At 46.8% G+C, this 13,749-nt stretch overlaps 1 protein-coding gene across 2 annotated transcripts in view; it reads left to right on the forward strand.

Annotated features, from left to right (window-relative positions):
• CDC25B (cell division cycle 25B) overlaps positions 1-13,749 on the forward strand; it is a 303,696-nt gene that overhangs the window by 126,852 nt on the left and 163,095 nt on the right. For both annotated transcript variants that reach the window (XM_044064076.1, XM_044064077.1), the window contains exon 7: positions 8,206-8,319. In XM_044064076.1, coding sequence (XP_043920011.1) covers positions 8,206-8,319 — 114 coding nt within the window. The remainder of the gene's footprint in view (positions 1-8,205; positions 8,320-13,749) is intronic.

Here is a 13,749-nt window from a genome sequence, read left to right on the forward strand (position 1 = left end):
CCCAGGAACAAGTTCTGTCCTTCATGAATATGGGAGCTATTCAGCCAGTACCAGAAGAGGAAAAGTGGCAAGGTTTCTATTCAAGACTTTTTTCCTGGTACCCAGAAAAGACAAATCATGGCGTCCAGTTCTGGACTTATCCATTCTAAATACATTTCTGGACATTCCAAAATTCAAGATGCTGACAACAGTTACTACGTATGTTAGGCAAAGATGCCTGGTTGGTAACGCTAGACTTAAGAGGCTTACCTGCATATCCCAATCGGGGAATCTTGCAGAAGATGCCTCCGCTTCAAAGCAGGCTACTTGCATTGCCAGTTCTCTGCACTGCCCTTTGGCTTATCTATTGCGCCCAGGGTCTTTGCAAGGTGCCTGGCACCAGTAATTGCTTTTTGCAGGCAAAGAAATATTCAAATTTATCCATACCTGGACTATTGTCTAATTCGGGAGAAGAAAAGGATACTCTTATACAGCATCTGGCGTTTGTAAAAGGGGTTCTAAGTTGTCTAGGGTACACCATAAACGAAAGAAATCACAACTGGTTACTCTCTCACAAAATTACATTCCTGGGTGCAAGCTTGAAAACAACTGCCCAGATGACTTGCCTTATGCCAGAAAAGCAAATTCAATTGGTGACTGACTTCAAACAGATGGCCACAAAAACCCTGCTATCTGCAAGACAAATTCTGCAAGCCTGGGGTTCATGGCCTCCTGCATTCTTCTAATTCCATATGCAAGACTGCATATGAGGAAACTTCAGTGGTACTTAAAAAGTTTATGGAGTCAACATTGTCACAGCCTGGAAACAATGATTCCTATCATACCTTGCCTGCAACGAAAGTTCCTCTGGTGGGCAGAGGCCTGCCACCAAAACAAGGGACTGCAATTCATTCCACCCCCTGCCACCCACACTCTTACCTACAGATGCATCAGACTATGCTTGGGGGGCTCATCTGGCAGGGAAGGGCATTCAGGGCAAATGGAGCCCAAATCAAATTCACCTTCATATCAATCAAAAAAAATGCTAGCTGTACAGAATGCACTGACAGCCTTCAAGGGCTACCTTCATCCAAGACAATTAATGATAGACAGACAACACCACAGTTATGTGGTACATAAACAAGTAGGGGGGTACACACTCCTATCCCCTTTGCAGACTAGCCATGGCATTGTGGAACACTGCCTTGACCTATCAAATACAACTACAAGCTCAATTCCTGCTAGGAGAGCTGAATACTCTGGCAGACAAACTAAGCCGAAATCTCATGGACCCACATGAATGGAAACTGGAACCACAGATTTTCAACATGTTGACACGCAAATGGGGGAGTCCAGATCTTTTTGCCTCACCCAGAACTATCCGTTGGACAAATTCTGCACAAGAACACATAACAAAAAAGTCTGGAAAGTGGATGCTATATCCTTCTGGAAAAACCTATCGGTCTATGCCTTTCCCCCTCTGCCTCTGCTCTCCAAAGTTCTACTAAAAGTCAAACGGGACAAACCAAAAATGATTTTGATTGCTCCAGACTGGCCTCGCCAACACTGGTACCCACTCCTGCGCAATGTGTTGCACCTTCCACCGTGGCACCTGCCTCGGACACCTTACTTACTGTCTCAGCAGAACAACCAAATATTCTGCACACTCCGCTCCAAACTTTGAATCTTGCAGTGTGGCTAATCACCTAAATTCACCATTAGCATACCTCAGCAAACCTGTGCTGGATGTCATTTTTGGAGGCAAGAAGGCCTAGTACTAGAAAATCTTGTGCTGACAAATGGAGAAGATTCTGTGCCTGGAATCTATCACAAGGGATAAGCACAGCAGTGCCCAATATTCCTCAGATTTTGCAATACTTAACTGAGATGCTTAACAAGGGCCTGTCCTTTTCTTCTATAAAAATCAGCTATTTCAGCTCATTACAACACAGAACCTCCCCTCTTCTCTCATACTCTGCTAAAGCAGTATCTCAGAGGGGCTAAAAACTTAAGACCAGCCAGGAGAGCTCCAACCCCTGCCTGGGACCTCAGTTTTGTATTGGAAAAACTCACTCTCCCTCCTTTCGGGCCAGCTGTTACTACAGACAGCTCTCCTTTTAGCAGTCACTTCAGCTAGAAGGATTTCCGAATTACAGGCTCTTAGGCAGTTGAGCCTTTCACCATTTTTCATGCGGCCAGGGTGTCTCTTAGGACCAATCCATCCTTCATGCCTAAGGTGGTATCCAGTGTGGCTCTTAATCAGACTATTCATTTGCCAACCTTCTTTCCCAATCCACAGAACAAGGGGGAATGGATTCTGCATTCATTGGATGTACACAGACAACTTAGATTTTACTTAAACAGGACAAAATCTCAAAGAGAATCTGAACAACTACTGGTGGCATTTGCTGCAGGGGCAGAGGGAAAGGCTATTTCAAAGCAGACTATTTCCAAATGGGTAAGCCATTGTATTTGTTTCTGCTATATGCACCGTGGTAAAACTATCCCCCAGGGGATCAGATCTCATTTCACCAGGGCTGCATCTACTTCTACAGCCTTTCTCAGAGGTGTTCTACCAGAGACATTCTAGAAGCTGCTACCTGGAGTTCAGTTCATACTTTCACCGAACATTATCATTTACCTTTCTTCTCTAAATCCAGAGCTGGCTTTGCCACTGCTGTCCTGCAGGGCCTTATAGCTGGTCCTAATGCTGTATAATTTCCTCCATCCTACCATAGCTTTGGGAATCTACTCAAATGTAATGACTGCATCTGTGAAACACTAACAACATAGTACAGTTGTGCATGTAGATGTTGTATTCACTGTTGCAGTCCTGATCACCCTCCCTCCAGCCCCCTATTTTTCTCTGACTCTACCTATACTTTCACTATGCTTATAAACCCTTTTGGTGTATTTGCCTTTTGGGAGTGGAGGTGTATTTTTTGTTTAATTTTATTTGCTCCCCATTTGGGGGGCACCTGACATCTGGGGCAAGAAAACCTGATGTAGTGGTGTTGGCTCCATATTTTATACCCCTGAGGACCTGACGTCATAGAAGAAGGGACAGCAACCGACGCAGGACCCAAGACTTTGTTAATCAGGCTGAGGGCAACCTGCCAGCAGATTACCCAAATGGAATGACTGCAACAGTGAATACACTCTAACATCAATATTTATACTAAGTGTACACAACTGTACTTTCCTCACCCGCCCCTTCTAGGCTTCTACTGCTGTACGCCATAGACTTCATTCTACATCTTGCAGAAACTTTAGGCATCTCAGTCAACAAAGTAAAGTCACAACGGACTCCCACGCAGCATCTCAAGTTCATCAGTGCAAGATTAAATGCATTATTCTGTGTGGCCTCCCTTCCTCTTCACAAATTGTTAAAAGTTATGATCACAAGTTCAGATTTCCCAAAACACGGTTCCTGCTCATCTGGAACTACAAGCTCTGGTTGCCATGGCAGCAACAATAACATTGGTTCCCCTAGCAAGATCACATGAGGCTGCTTTTTGGCTCTTGGTGTCACAGTGGTCACTTCTAATGTACCCCATGTCCCAGCTAGTCTTGATAACCAACCGCTGCAAAAAGGATTTCTCTTAGTGGATGAAGCTAGAAGAGAATATGGGGCCATCCCTTTTCCCCCTCTCAGCCCAAAGCCGTAGTGATCATGGACACTTCCCAGATGAGAGGGGGCATTTTCTGGGAAAGACTGTTCAAGGCACTTGGTCCCCACAAGAGGCCACTTTGCACATCGGTGTCTTAGAATTGAGGGCAGTGCTTTCTGTTGCAAGTATTTTGGGCTGCACTTCCTTCAGGGCTGATTGCAATCCACTCAGACAACATGTCCGTGGTCTGGTCTGGTATATCAACAAACTGGGGGAAACCAGGTTCTAACCTCTGTTGGGAAGCCCTAGGGATTTGGCAATGAGCAGTCGCTTTCAACCACATTCTGATAGCAACTCATATCCTGGGGAACTCCAATGTGATTGCGACAAACTGAGCAGATGTATCCTCATGCCTCACAAGTGGTCTCTCAATGGGGTCAACCTTGAGGCGACCTGTTCACTTCTCCAATAAACCACAAATGCAGCAGCTACTTTGCCCTAATCCCCCCTTGGGGCAGTCCCTGAGTGATGCACTTCTCGATTGGCCTCCGGGACTTCTACATGCCGTTCCACTAATTCCCAGTTCTTGAGGAAAGCCCAGCGTTTGAGAAGCAAAGTTATTCTCCTTGAACCTTACTGGCCCAGTCAAGTCTGTTTTCCCTTTCTTTGACCTCACCTGGTTCACACCACATGGACTGTGGCTTCAGCTCCGGACCTGCTGTCTCAGCCTCAGTGCCTAGTGCATCCCAGTCTTCAAAATCTCAAGCCAACTGCTTGGTCTCTCCAATTCCATTAATTGCCAGGCAGAATAACTTGTCCTCTCCAATACAGAAGATACTTCTGGTTCCTTTAAACTGTCCACCAGGAACCTAAGCAAATGGAAAGGACTTTCATTTTGGCCATGTACAAACAGCTTTGAGCCTTTCTCGGTGTCTGTTGACAAGGTGGCGCAGTATTCCAGGACCTTATTTCAAATGGGAGTCTGTCTACAATTAAAGTTCATCTAGCTGCCACTTCGCATTTCCATAACTGTTTTGATGACCATTCATTGATGTCTCGTCTATGCAGAATTTTTCTTAAAGATGCACTGCATTTAAAACCCATGCATTCATCAAGATTTTTCTTGGGAGTGCCAATGAGTAACTTTGCTTGACATAGATGGGTAGTTTGTTTCAGAGTATGTGAAGTGTCTGGGACAGGAATCTGTCCGTCCAGCATGTCCTGTTTATTGTGGTGACCACGTTTAGGTCCCTAGAGTGTGTAGCTCTGTGGGATTGGGATTTCTTTAGGTGTAGCATGTCCAACAGCTCTGGGTTTGACATAGCTTTATATGTTAGGCAGAGATCACCTCGGAGTAGGTGATATGCTACGGAGTAAAGATGGAGTTCTTTGAGACAGTCAGTGTAGGGCATCTGAGGCCAGCAATCCTCTTTGTGAGATTCTTCTGTGGACTTGCTGCGTATGTCTTGGTACATCCCAAAAGGGGTGTTGTACTCTATAATGGGTCTAATGAGATTTGAGTAGAGGGGAACAATGATCACTTTTTTTTTTTTTTTTTTCCTGGATGAGAACCCTTTTGTGATGTGTGCCACGTAGAAGGATTTTCTGACTACTGTGGCGATGTGATACTGTCCACATGGGTCCCAAGGTCTCTTATCACACATTTGGCGTTAGGTAGACTGCGGTCTATGTGGTAATTCACAAGTACAGAGTTTTTACCAAAGGGGATGACAATGCACTTTGAGCTTGAGGTCATGGCTCTGACACCAGGCATCTGTCTTAGTGAGGCCCTTCTGTAAGGATGTCCACATCATTTGGGGACTGTACTATGGCTCCTAGTTTGCAGTCATTTGCGAACTTCGTTAGCCAAAGACCTTCTGTGTTAGCCTGTACTTCAGAGAGGTAGATACCAAACAGGAGAGGTCCCAGAACTGAACCCTGTGGTACTCCACTTGCCACTGGTTTGAAGTCCGATTTGAAGTCTACAACTTTTACAGTGTGGGTTCTGTCAGTGAACCAGTTGGCAACCCATCTTGCGACATAGGGATTTTAAACTCCTAGTTTAGTGAGTTTAGCTGCGATTCCAGAATGGAGTATGGTGTTGAAAGCTTTGGCGAGGTCAAGATAAGCTGTGTGAATCACCTTCCCTTCGTCTACGGCTTTGGCGATTCCCTCAAAGAAGTTGATCGGGTTCAGGAGGCATGATCTGCTTTTCACAAATCTGAACTGGGTGGGGTCCATAGTTCGGAGGTTACCAATGTCTGAATTCCATGATACATTCTTTGGCATTAGACCAAGCTCATCTGGCTAATGATTCCTGGGATCAGTGGTGGCTCCCCCTTTGTGGAGTGGGATAACTGTTGCTGTGTGCCATTCAGTGGGCTCAAAGCCTGTCGTGAGGCTGTGATTGAACATGGTGCTTAGGTGGGGAACCAGTTCATTCTGAAGTTCATGTAAAACGCAGTCTGGGATGTTGTCCAGTCCCTTGGATGCTATGTTTTTGGCTTTGGAGAGTGCAGCTTTTACCTGTGTAGTTGTGATTACAGGGTCTGTGCATTTTTCCTGTATAGATATGGGCCCTTTAGGGGGTGGGGGGGGGGGGTCTGCCAGGATGTTGGCAATATCAGTTGGTTCTGTAATTTTTATGCCATTGTACTGTAACTCAGAGAAGATCTGGGTGTTGCCATTGAGATTCTTGACATAGCTATAGAATGCTTTGTGGTTGTCCTAGAATCAGTGGCGTTTTTTGTTTTTGTCGATAGCTTTGGATGATCTTATAAGGGATCTCTGCTTCTTACTGAAGCTGACCAGGGATCTCCTCCACTCGTGAGATTTTACTCTCTTGCAAAAGTTTCTTCCTTCTGTTGAAGAGTTTATGGCAGGGGACCACCAGATTGGCTTCCTTTTTTTAAAGGATAGTGTCTTTGTTCTGTTTTGGACAGCACAATCCATGCACTCATATAAGTGCTTATAGAGTGCATTTGTGTAGGATTCAGCAGTCGTAACTGTATTGTCCATCTGCATGGGTGTTGTGAAGTTCGCCACTTCTGTCTTAAGAAGCATGAAGTTGGCTTTGGAGAACTTTTACCATGGTTTCCTTAATGGGGTGGTGGGGGCGGGATGTGGATTTCTAGGGTGATTTAGCTTATGGTCGGATCTGACCAACGAGTAGTTAGCTGACTTCAGGTGTGGAACACCGGTCACTCATGTTGGTAATGACTAGGTCTAGAATACTTGCCCCTGGTGGGGTTGTGGATAAGTTGATCCAGGGCATTGGAATTTATGAATTCTAGAAAGCGTGGTCGGATCTGACCAACGAGTAGTTAGCTGACTTCAGGTGTGGAACACCGGTCACTCATGTTGGTAATGACTAGGTCTAGAATACTTGCCCCTGGTGGGGTTGTGGATAAGTTGATCCAGGGCATTGGAATTTATGAATTCTAGAAAGCGTTGAGCGAAGACGTTTATATCTTCCACAGAGTATCACTCTGAACCAATCCCGCCTTCCTTCACAAAGTTTTTACCTCGACAGAATGAAATCCTCTAGAATATGTGACCAACTATTCCTATCCTTTTCAGGTAGCAGATTGTGCAAACCTGTTATCAAAGGTCAGATTGTCAAAATGGCTAAGACTGCAGTACCTATTTATCATGTATGTCTGTCTCTCTAACCAAAATAAATTCAGACTGTCAACTACAGTCAGAGCTCACTCTACAAGATCTGTTTCCACTTCAGCGGTCTTCCATTCCAGAGCTTCTATGCTAGGCATATATGCAGCTGCAGCTTGGTCTACCCTACACTGTCACTCCTTATAAATTAAACTTGGTCTCCAGGGTAAGAGCATCCTTAGGCTCTATGGTGCTCAGGAATATCCTTCCTTAGGGCCGCGGCCGCTAACTACAAAGCAAACTCTAGCTGAGGTAATGGGAAGAGAGGCATTGTGGGTAGAGCCTTAACTTGAGAGTTTTTTTTGGCTGGCGTAAGCTATGCACAACGGCAGAGTCTGTTCCGAGAGGTGTGAACCGAACCCATCAGTCAAGAATGAATGAAGGTCGACAACCTAGACAACGTTATGGTAAGAACATAACTTCTTTTTCTAGTGACTTAAGCACTTTAAGACTTGTGGCTTTGGAAAGATTGTTGGGTAGTTTCTGATTCCCCCAGATAGTACGTCACTTGAATACTTCATTCAGTTTGCTTAGTGGTCATTCTGTACATTCATTGCATAGAGACTGAACATGTGCAGTCTGTCTGATCTTAAGGAAATTGATTGGAGAGGTTGAACCTTGTCATGAGAGCCATTTAGCAGGGTCCTCTCAAGTGCAAACTGTAATATATAAACTTCAGTGATTATGAATGCAAAATATACTACAGCTTGCCTTTTAAGTTACTGAGTGTACTCTTATGGTGGAAAATTTTTGATAAGTTGGGTTATAACAGAACTTGAGACCATATTTATTACTGCATTACATTCATTTGTAGTTAGTCCTACTTAGTACACCCTTTTTTTTGTTCTACAGAGGTTTATTGCTGTTTCTTGTCTTTGTAGTGGACTGATCTGTATTAACCTGAGTCAGTAAGTAGGTCTCAAACTGACACCGCATTTGTTTTCAGGAGGGATTTGAGTTCAAGAAGCCTTCTAGACCAGTTGCTCGATGTCGATCCCGTACTTTCCAGTGTGGAAAAGATGCATTTGCAGAGAGACCAAATTCTGCTCCAGCTCTTATGGTGAGTTTCTCTAACATTTTCCAGCATTCCTTTATGGTCCTGTGAGCTTTATGGAGAATTTATATGTTGTACATTTTATCAGGCATTCTTTTAAATGTATACAGTCATTTTAAAAGGTGTCAGTGCAGTAACCACATAGTGAATAATCTGTGGGATCTGTACTTCATGTCTCTTATCCTGTTATAGGAGGTTGCATGTCCACGATATGTGGACTGGATGAGACTCTAGTCTAGTTAGTTGACTAGTGCTGCAGGTGGAGACTGACTAATCACTGCAAATGTTGATGCTTTCAGTGATTTGTTTCTTATGGCAGCACTTGTGTTGCACAACAGCTCTGCCAATTCACTACCCTCTTCGTGGATGTGACTTCTGGGATCACTTTCATGCAGTGTTTCCATGTTTGTGGCTTTACTGGGTTTTACCTTTTTACAAAGAATGGGCTTGCTTATTCTCTTGTAAAACTGGTTAAATGCAGAAGGTGTAGTACAGATGGTGAGTTAGCAGTGCAAGAATAATGTACAAACTGTTTTTGTATATAGTTTGCTGGAAGTCAGTAGGGCTGGTTTGCTTCTCAAGTGTATATTATCTGGAGTACTCTGGACTTTAGCTGAGCTAAAGTGCATTTTTTGTGTGTGTGTGTGTGTGTGTGTGTGTGTGTGTGTGTGTGTGTGTGTGTGTGTGTGTGTGAGATGGGTTGCTTTCTTCAACGGAAGAGCTCACTTCAGGAAATGAGACTTTTTATTTGGGTATAGATGTGGTGACTCTCTCTAGAATGTTTGCCACTGTTTCCCAGTTAAGACAGTTGCACATATGTCAGGCACTGACAATAATGCAGTTTTTGCTTCCCGGTATACCAAAACAGTTAATCTGAAGTAGTTAACTTCATTTGGTCATCAACCTGTGGGTTTCTGATCTGACATGGATCCAAGCTCCTCCCCATACCCATACTACACTGCAACCTCCTTCCAACCCTCAGATCTCATTTTCCACGGCTTCGCTAAGATGTGATCTCTTAGCTCCAGACAGGGTTTCCTTACTTCAACTGTTTTTAGTGTGCGTGTGTGGTGTTTACCTTCTTTACCTCCCCTCAGGTTTTCCGTTGAGACAAAGTACAAAAAAAAAAGTAAAACTTGTGGTTTTGTTAATGTAGGCCTCCCTTTCCCACCTTTGCTGTATGTGGTGTGATTGTAGGTGGGGCTTTAGTTAGCCTTATTTTTGTTGTGGGGATTGAGATGTCGGACCTCCAAAAGCCGACTTTCTCAAAATGCACATAGTGTGGCCAGAAGTTGTCTCTGGCTGATGGCCACACACTGTGCATCGTGTGTTTAGTGGTTCCCCACCTTTCTTCAGGCTGCAAAATCTGTGCAGCTTTTAATCCCACGGGCCCTGTGGGACTGTAGGATTAAGTTAATTTTAGCTGGGCTTCTCCTGGCAGAAGCTATTTCTTCCTCTTCGGCCATGGCTGTGGCTGAATCAGCTTCAGGTCCTCCTCCCCTGTCCGGGACTCGCACTCCTGTATCAAAACAGGGTGACTGAGGCCAGGAAGGAAAAGCATAGGGAGACAGAGAAAAAGATAGGGGTCGTAAGAGACCAGTGGATCCGTCTGATCTATCGGGTCTTCCTATTAAAGTTGTCACTACCCCGGTCAAGACTTCTAAGCAGTCTTCCCCTCCCCTCTGCTCCGATCCCCTAGATTTTCTCCGGAGGAGGAGGTTTGGCCTGCTTCGAGGTCGTCCACACATTGGCTCTCTCGGCCGGTATCTGTGGCGTCCTCCAGATCTACAAGAAGCCTCTCTGAGGCTCACATGGACTGGATGATAAGGTTTATACAGACTCTGTTGCAGATGGGAGTGTTGCTGGCTCCCTCTCCCACTGGAGTGGGGAGTTTGGCTCAGATGTTTGCCCCGATAGCTCCTTCTCCGATCCATACCCGGGTTTTGGAGTCCCTTGACCTGAGGAGTCCCGGAGTCCGTGGTCGGCGCCAATGGTTCCCCCCAGCCTTGACGCCGGCCTTGCCCTCAAGTATGTCAGATCCTTTGGATTCGGATTCGAGCTCTTGGAGCTGTGATTTGGGTGTCGGATCCAGGGGGATGTGTGTCATCAGCTCCATTATGGTCGGGACATACCATTCCTCTGGGTCCGTCTGTTCCAGGTTCAGCTCAGATCCCTTCGCCGGATCAGAGGGGCACGGTTACTCATTCTTTTAGTTTGAGAGGCCAGTTCCCCTTCGGCCTTCGTTGTGGAGAGGGTTCTCTCAGGAGGCTTGAGACCCCTCACTCTTTCGTCTGAGTCGGTCCCTGCTCCCTTGCTGCTGAGTGTCTTCTGTCAGCCTGTCCTCTCAGGGACGGTGTGTGTCTGATAGTCCCAGACTGTTCCCCTTGAGGAATATGAAGCTGTTTGTGAGCCCTCCCCAGAGAGCCCCCCCAAGAAGATTCCTCTCAATCCCCAGAGAGCCCCCCCCCCCGAGGAGATGCTTCACAAATGCAAGTGCAAGAGGAGGCACTTGGGACTCCCCAGAGTCCCTCACAGAGGATACTGACTTGGAGGAAGAGGAAGGTTCCTCCAGATCTCCTCCCAAGGATGTCTCATTTGGAGACTTAATGGAAATCCTGCATCAGTGAGGAGGTTGGTCCACCCAAAAGCCTTCCTCGGACAAGTCTGTATTCCTGGAGGCATTTGCAGGCCCATCAACCTCTTGGGTGTGGTGTCCCGTCCCCCCCAGCTGATCCTCCGGTGGACCTCATTACCACCAGAGCTTGGAAGGAGCCAGACACTGTAGAACCTATACCAAAAAGGCCAGACAAGATTTTGAGCTCTACTATGGACAAGTCTGCATGGATTAAGGGTTCCCCAGTGGATGCCGTGGTGGTGGCGGCGGCCACTAAAATGGAACTGGCTCAGGAGAGTTCCTCGGTCCATCCTCCAGACAAGGAGTCTAGGGAAATGGATCGACTTGGAAAGCGGACTTGTGCTTCAGCTACCTTTGCCATAAGGGCGCTGAACTGCATGGCCCACGTGATCAGAATACAGCGCAACCTCGTGAAAGAGTAGTCTGAGTCTCCCCCAGAGTCCATTTCAGCCGAGGATAAACATTCTTTCCCAGCACATATGGCCACTCTTTAAGTCTGTGACTAACACGTCCATGCTCCTACTCTCTCATGCCACCAAGAGACCCGCTAGGGCGGCCAGATCTGGCGTTGCCATGAGGCATCACACCTGGCTCCGGCTTTGCAATTTTGCGGAAACTTTCAAGGTGTCCTTTGCGAATGCCCCTTTTGATGGTTCGACCCTGTTAAGGAAGCCCGAGATACGTTAGTCCAGAGTGAGCACGACTGGAAGACGCTGTCGGCCGTCGGGATCTGCTTCTCTAACCCTCAAAGATTCTTTTCCAGGAATCTGCGAGGGCAAAAGATGTGGTTCCGGAAGTCTCAGTATTCCCGGGACACTCAGGGCTCCTTTTCCCCTAGAGGCAGAGGGGGACAAGGTGGACACCGGCCCAGAGGCAGAGGGGCACCGAAGAATTTGGTCACGGGAACCATTCTCTGATCGACCTGCACAGCAGCCCTGAGGGGTTGCCCGATTGCTCCACTCCGGAAGCAGTCTGGGAGGTGTTTTTCGAAGCACCTAGCCACAGTCCCTTACCTCCAAAGCATCTCCCAGACGTTACACTTGCTCAAAGGGAGGTGGCAGCTTTGGAGATAGAAAAGCTGCTAAACAGAAGAGCAATCCATCCGGTCCCCCCAGATCAGTCCAGGTCAGGCATGTATTCCAGGTAATTTTTGGTGCCAAAAAAGACTGGGGACTTATTCTTGACCTTTCCACATTGAACCTGTCTTGCCAAGGAGAAGTTCCCGATGGTCACCTTACAATCCATCCTGCTGTTCCTGCAGGAGGACGACGATGTGCTCTGTAGACCTCAGGGATGCATACTACCACACCATGATGGACAGATGATCCAGGAGGTTTCTCTGCTTTGGCATGGAGCCAATCACTACCAGTTCAGGGTCCTACCCTTCGGTCTCGCCACAGACCCCAGGGTGTTTACCAAGGTTATGGCAGTTGTAGTGGCCCACCTAAGACATTCAGGTCTTTACGTACCTGGATGATTAGCTCTTCTCCGCTCCCTCCAGGCATTTACTTGTTCAAGCCAGAAATTTTTTCCTTCAACTGTCAAATTTACTGGGTAGCACGACAAACATTGCAAAATCCTCTCTTCAGCCCGTTCAGATTCTGGACTTCATGGGGGCAGAATAGATTCTCTCCAGGCCAAGGTATTTTTGACTCTAGACAGACTTCGGAGCCTGACCCTTCACATATTGGCACTTCAGACACCTTCACCCCCCCCCCCCCAGCAGAACTAGATGGTCTTCTTGTTTCACTGTTGCCCCCCCCCCCCAGCAGAACTAGATGGTCGTCTTGTTTCACTGTTGCAGTCATTACATTTGGGTAATCTGCTTGCAGATTGCCCTCAGTCAGATTGATTAACAAAGTCTTGGGTCCTGCGTCGGTTGCTGTCCCTTCTTCCATGGCGTCAGGTCGTCAGGGGTATAAAACATGCAGCCGACGCCATCACTCGGTCTTTCTTGCCGTGCGGTGCCCGAAGCTGAAGCAGTTTGCAAGTGCCAGTCAGCCGACCTCCTTAAATTTTTCGATCTGAAGTAGTTACTTCATTTGATCTGCAACCTGTGGGAGTCGGATCTGACCTCGGATCCGAGCCGGCATTTTTCCAAGCTTCAAGATCCGAGCTCCTAGCTCCTCCCCCTACCCATAATCCCTTGCTACCAACCACATTACCTCAGATCGTTTTTTGCCGCGGCTAAAGACGGTTGCTTCTCTGTGAAGAGCTCCTAGCATTTGGTGAGATTGTTCCTTTTTTTCTTAAATATTTCTAGTTAAGTACGTGTGTGTGTTTTAATACCAAACTCTCCTTGTTTAAAAAAAACTTGGTTTTAACTTGTCTCCCCCCCCCCCCCCGTAGTGTGTGTGTGTGTGTGTGTGTGTGTGTGTGTGTGTGTGTGTGTGTGTGTGTGTGTGTGTGTGTGTGTGTGTGTGTGAGAGGATAATGGCTGAATCCAAAGCTATTTTTTCGAAGTGTACTGAGTGTGGCCACAAGCTTTCCCCTGCTGATGGCCACACTCAGTGCGTTTTATGTCTGGGGGCAGCACATTTGTCGGAGGCCTGCCAAATCTGTGCCGCCTTCAACCCTCTGGCACATGGGGACAGGAAGAACAAGCTGATCCTGGCGGGAAAACTCCCTCAGGAATCGGCTTCTTCTTCCTCTCCCAGCCGGGCCCAAGCTACTTCTGTAGCTTCGGCGCCGGCCACTCCGGTAGCTGTACCCGGGACTCAACCTCCCTTATCCGGTACTAGCTCTGTGGAGTCTGGGTCTTCCCATAAGGAGAAGAAAAAGCAGAGAGAGAGGGAAAGTCA

The sequence above is a fragment of the Protopterus annectens genome, chromosome 2.part2 (genome assembly GCF_019279795.1).
Source record: "Protopterus annectens isolate FY-2018-M chromosome 2.part2, PAN1.0, whole genome shotgun sequence".
In the NCBI taxonomy this organism is placed as follows: Eukaryota; Metazoa; Chordata; order Ceratodontiformes; family Protopteridae; genus Protopterus; species Protopterus annectens.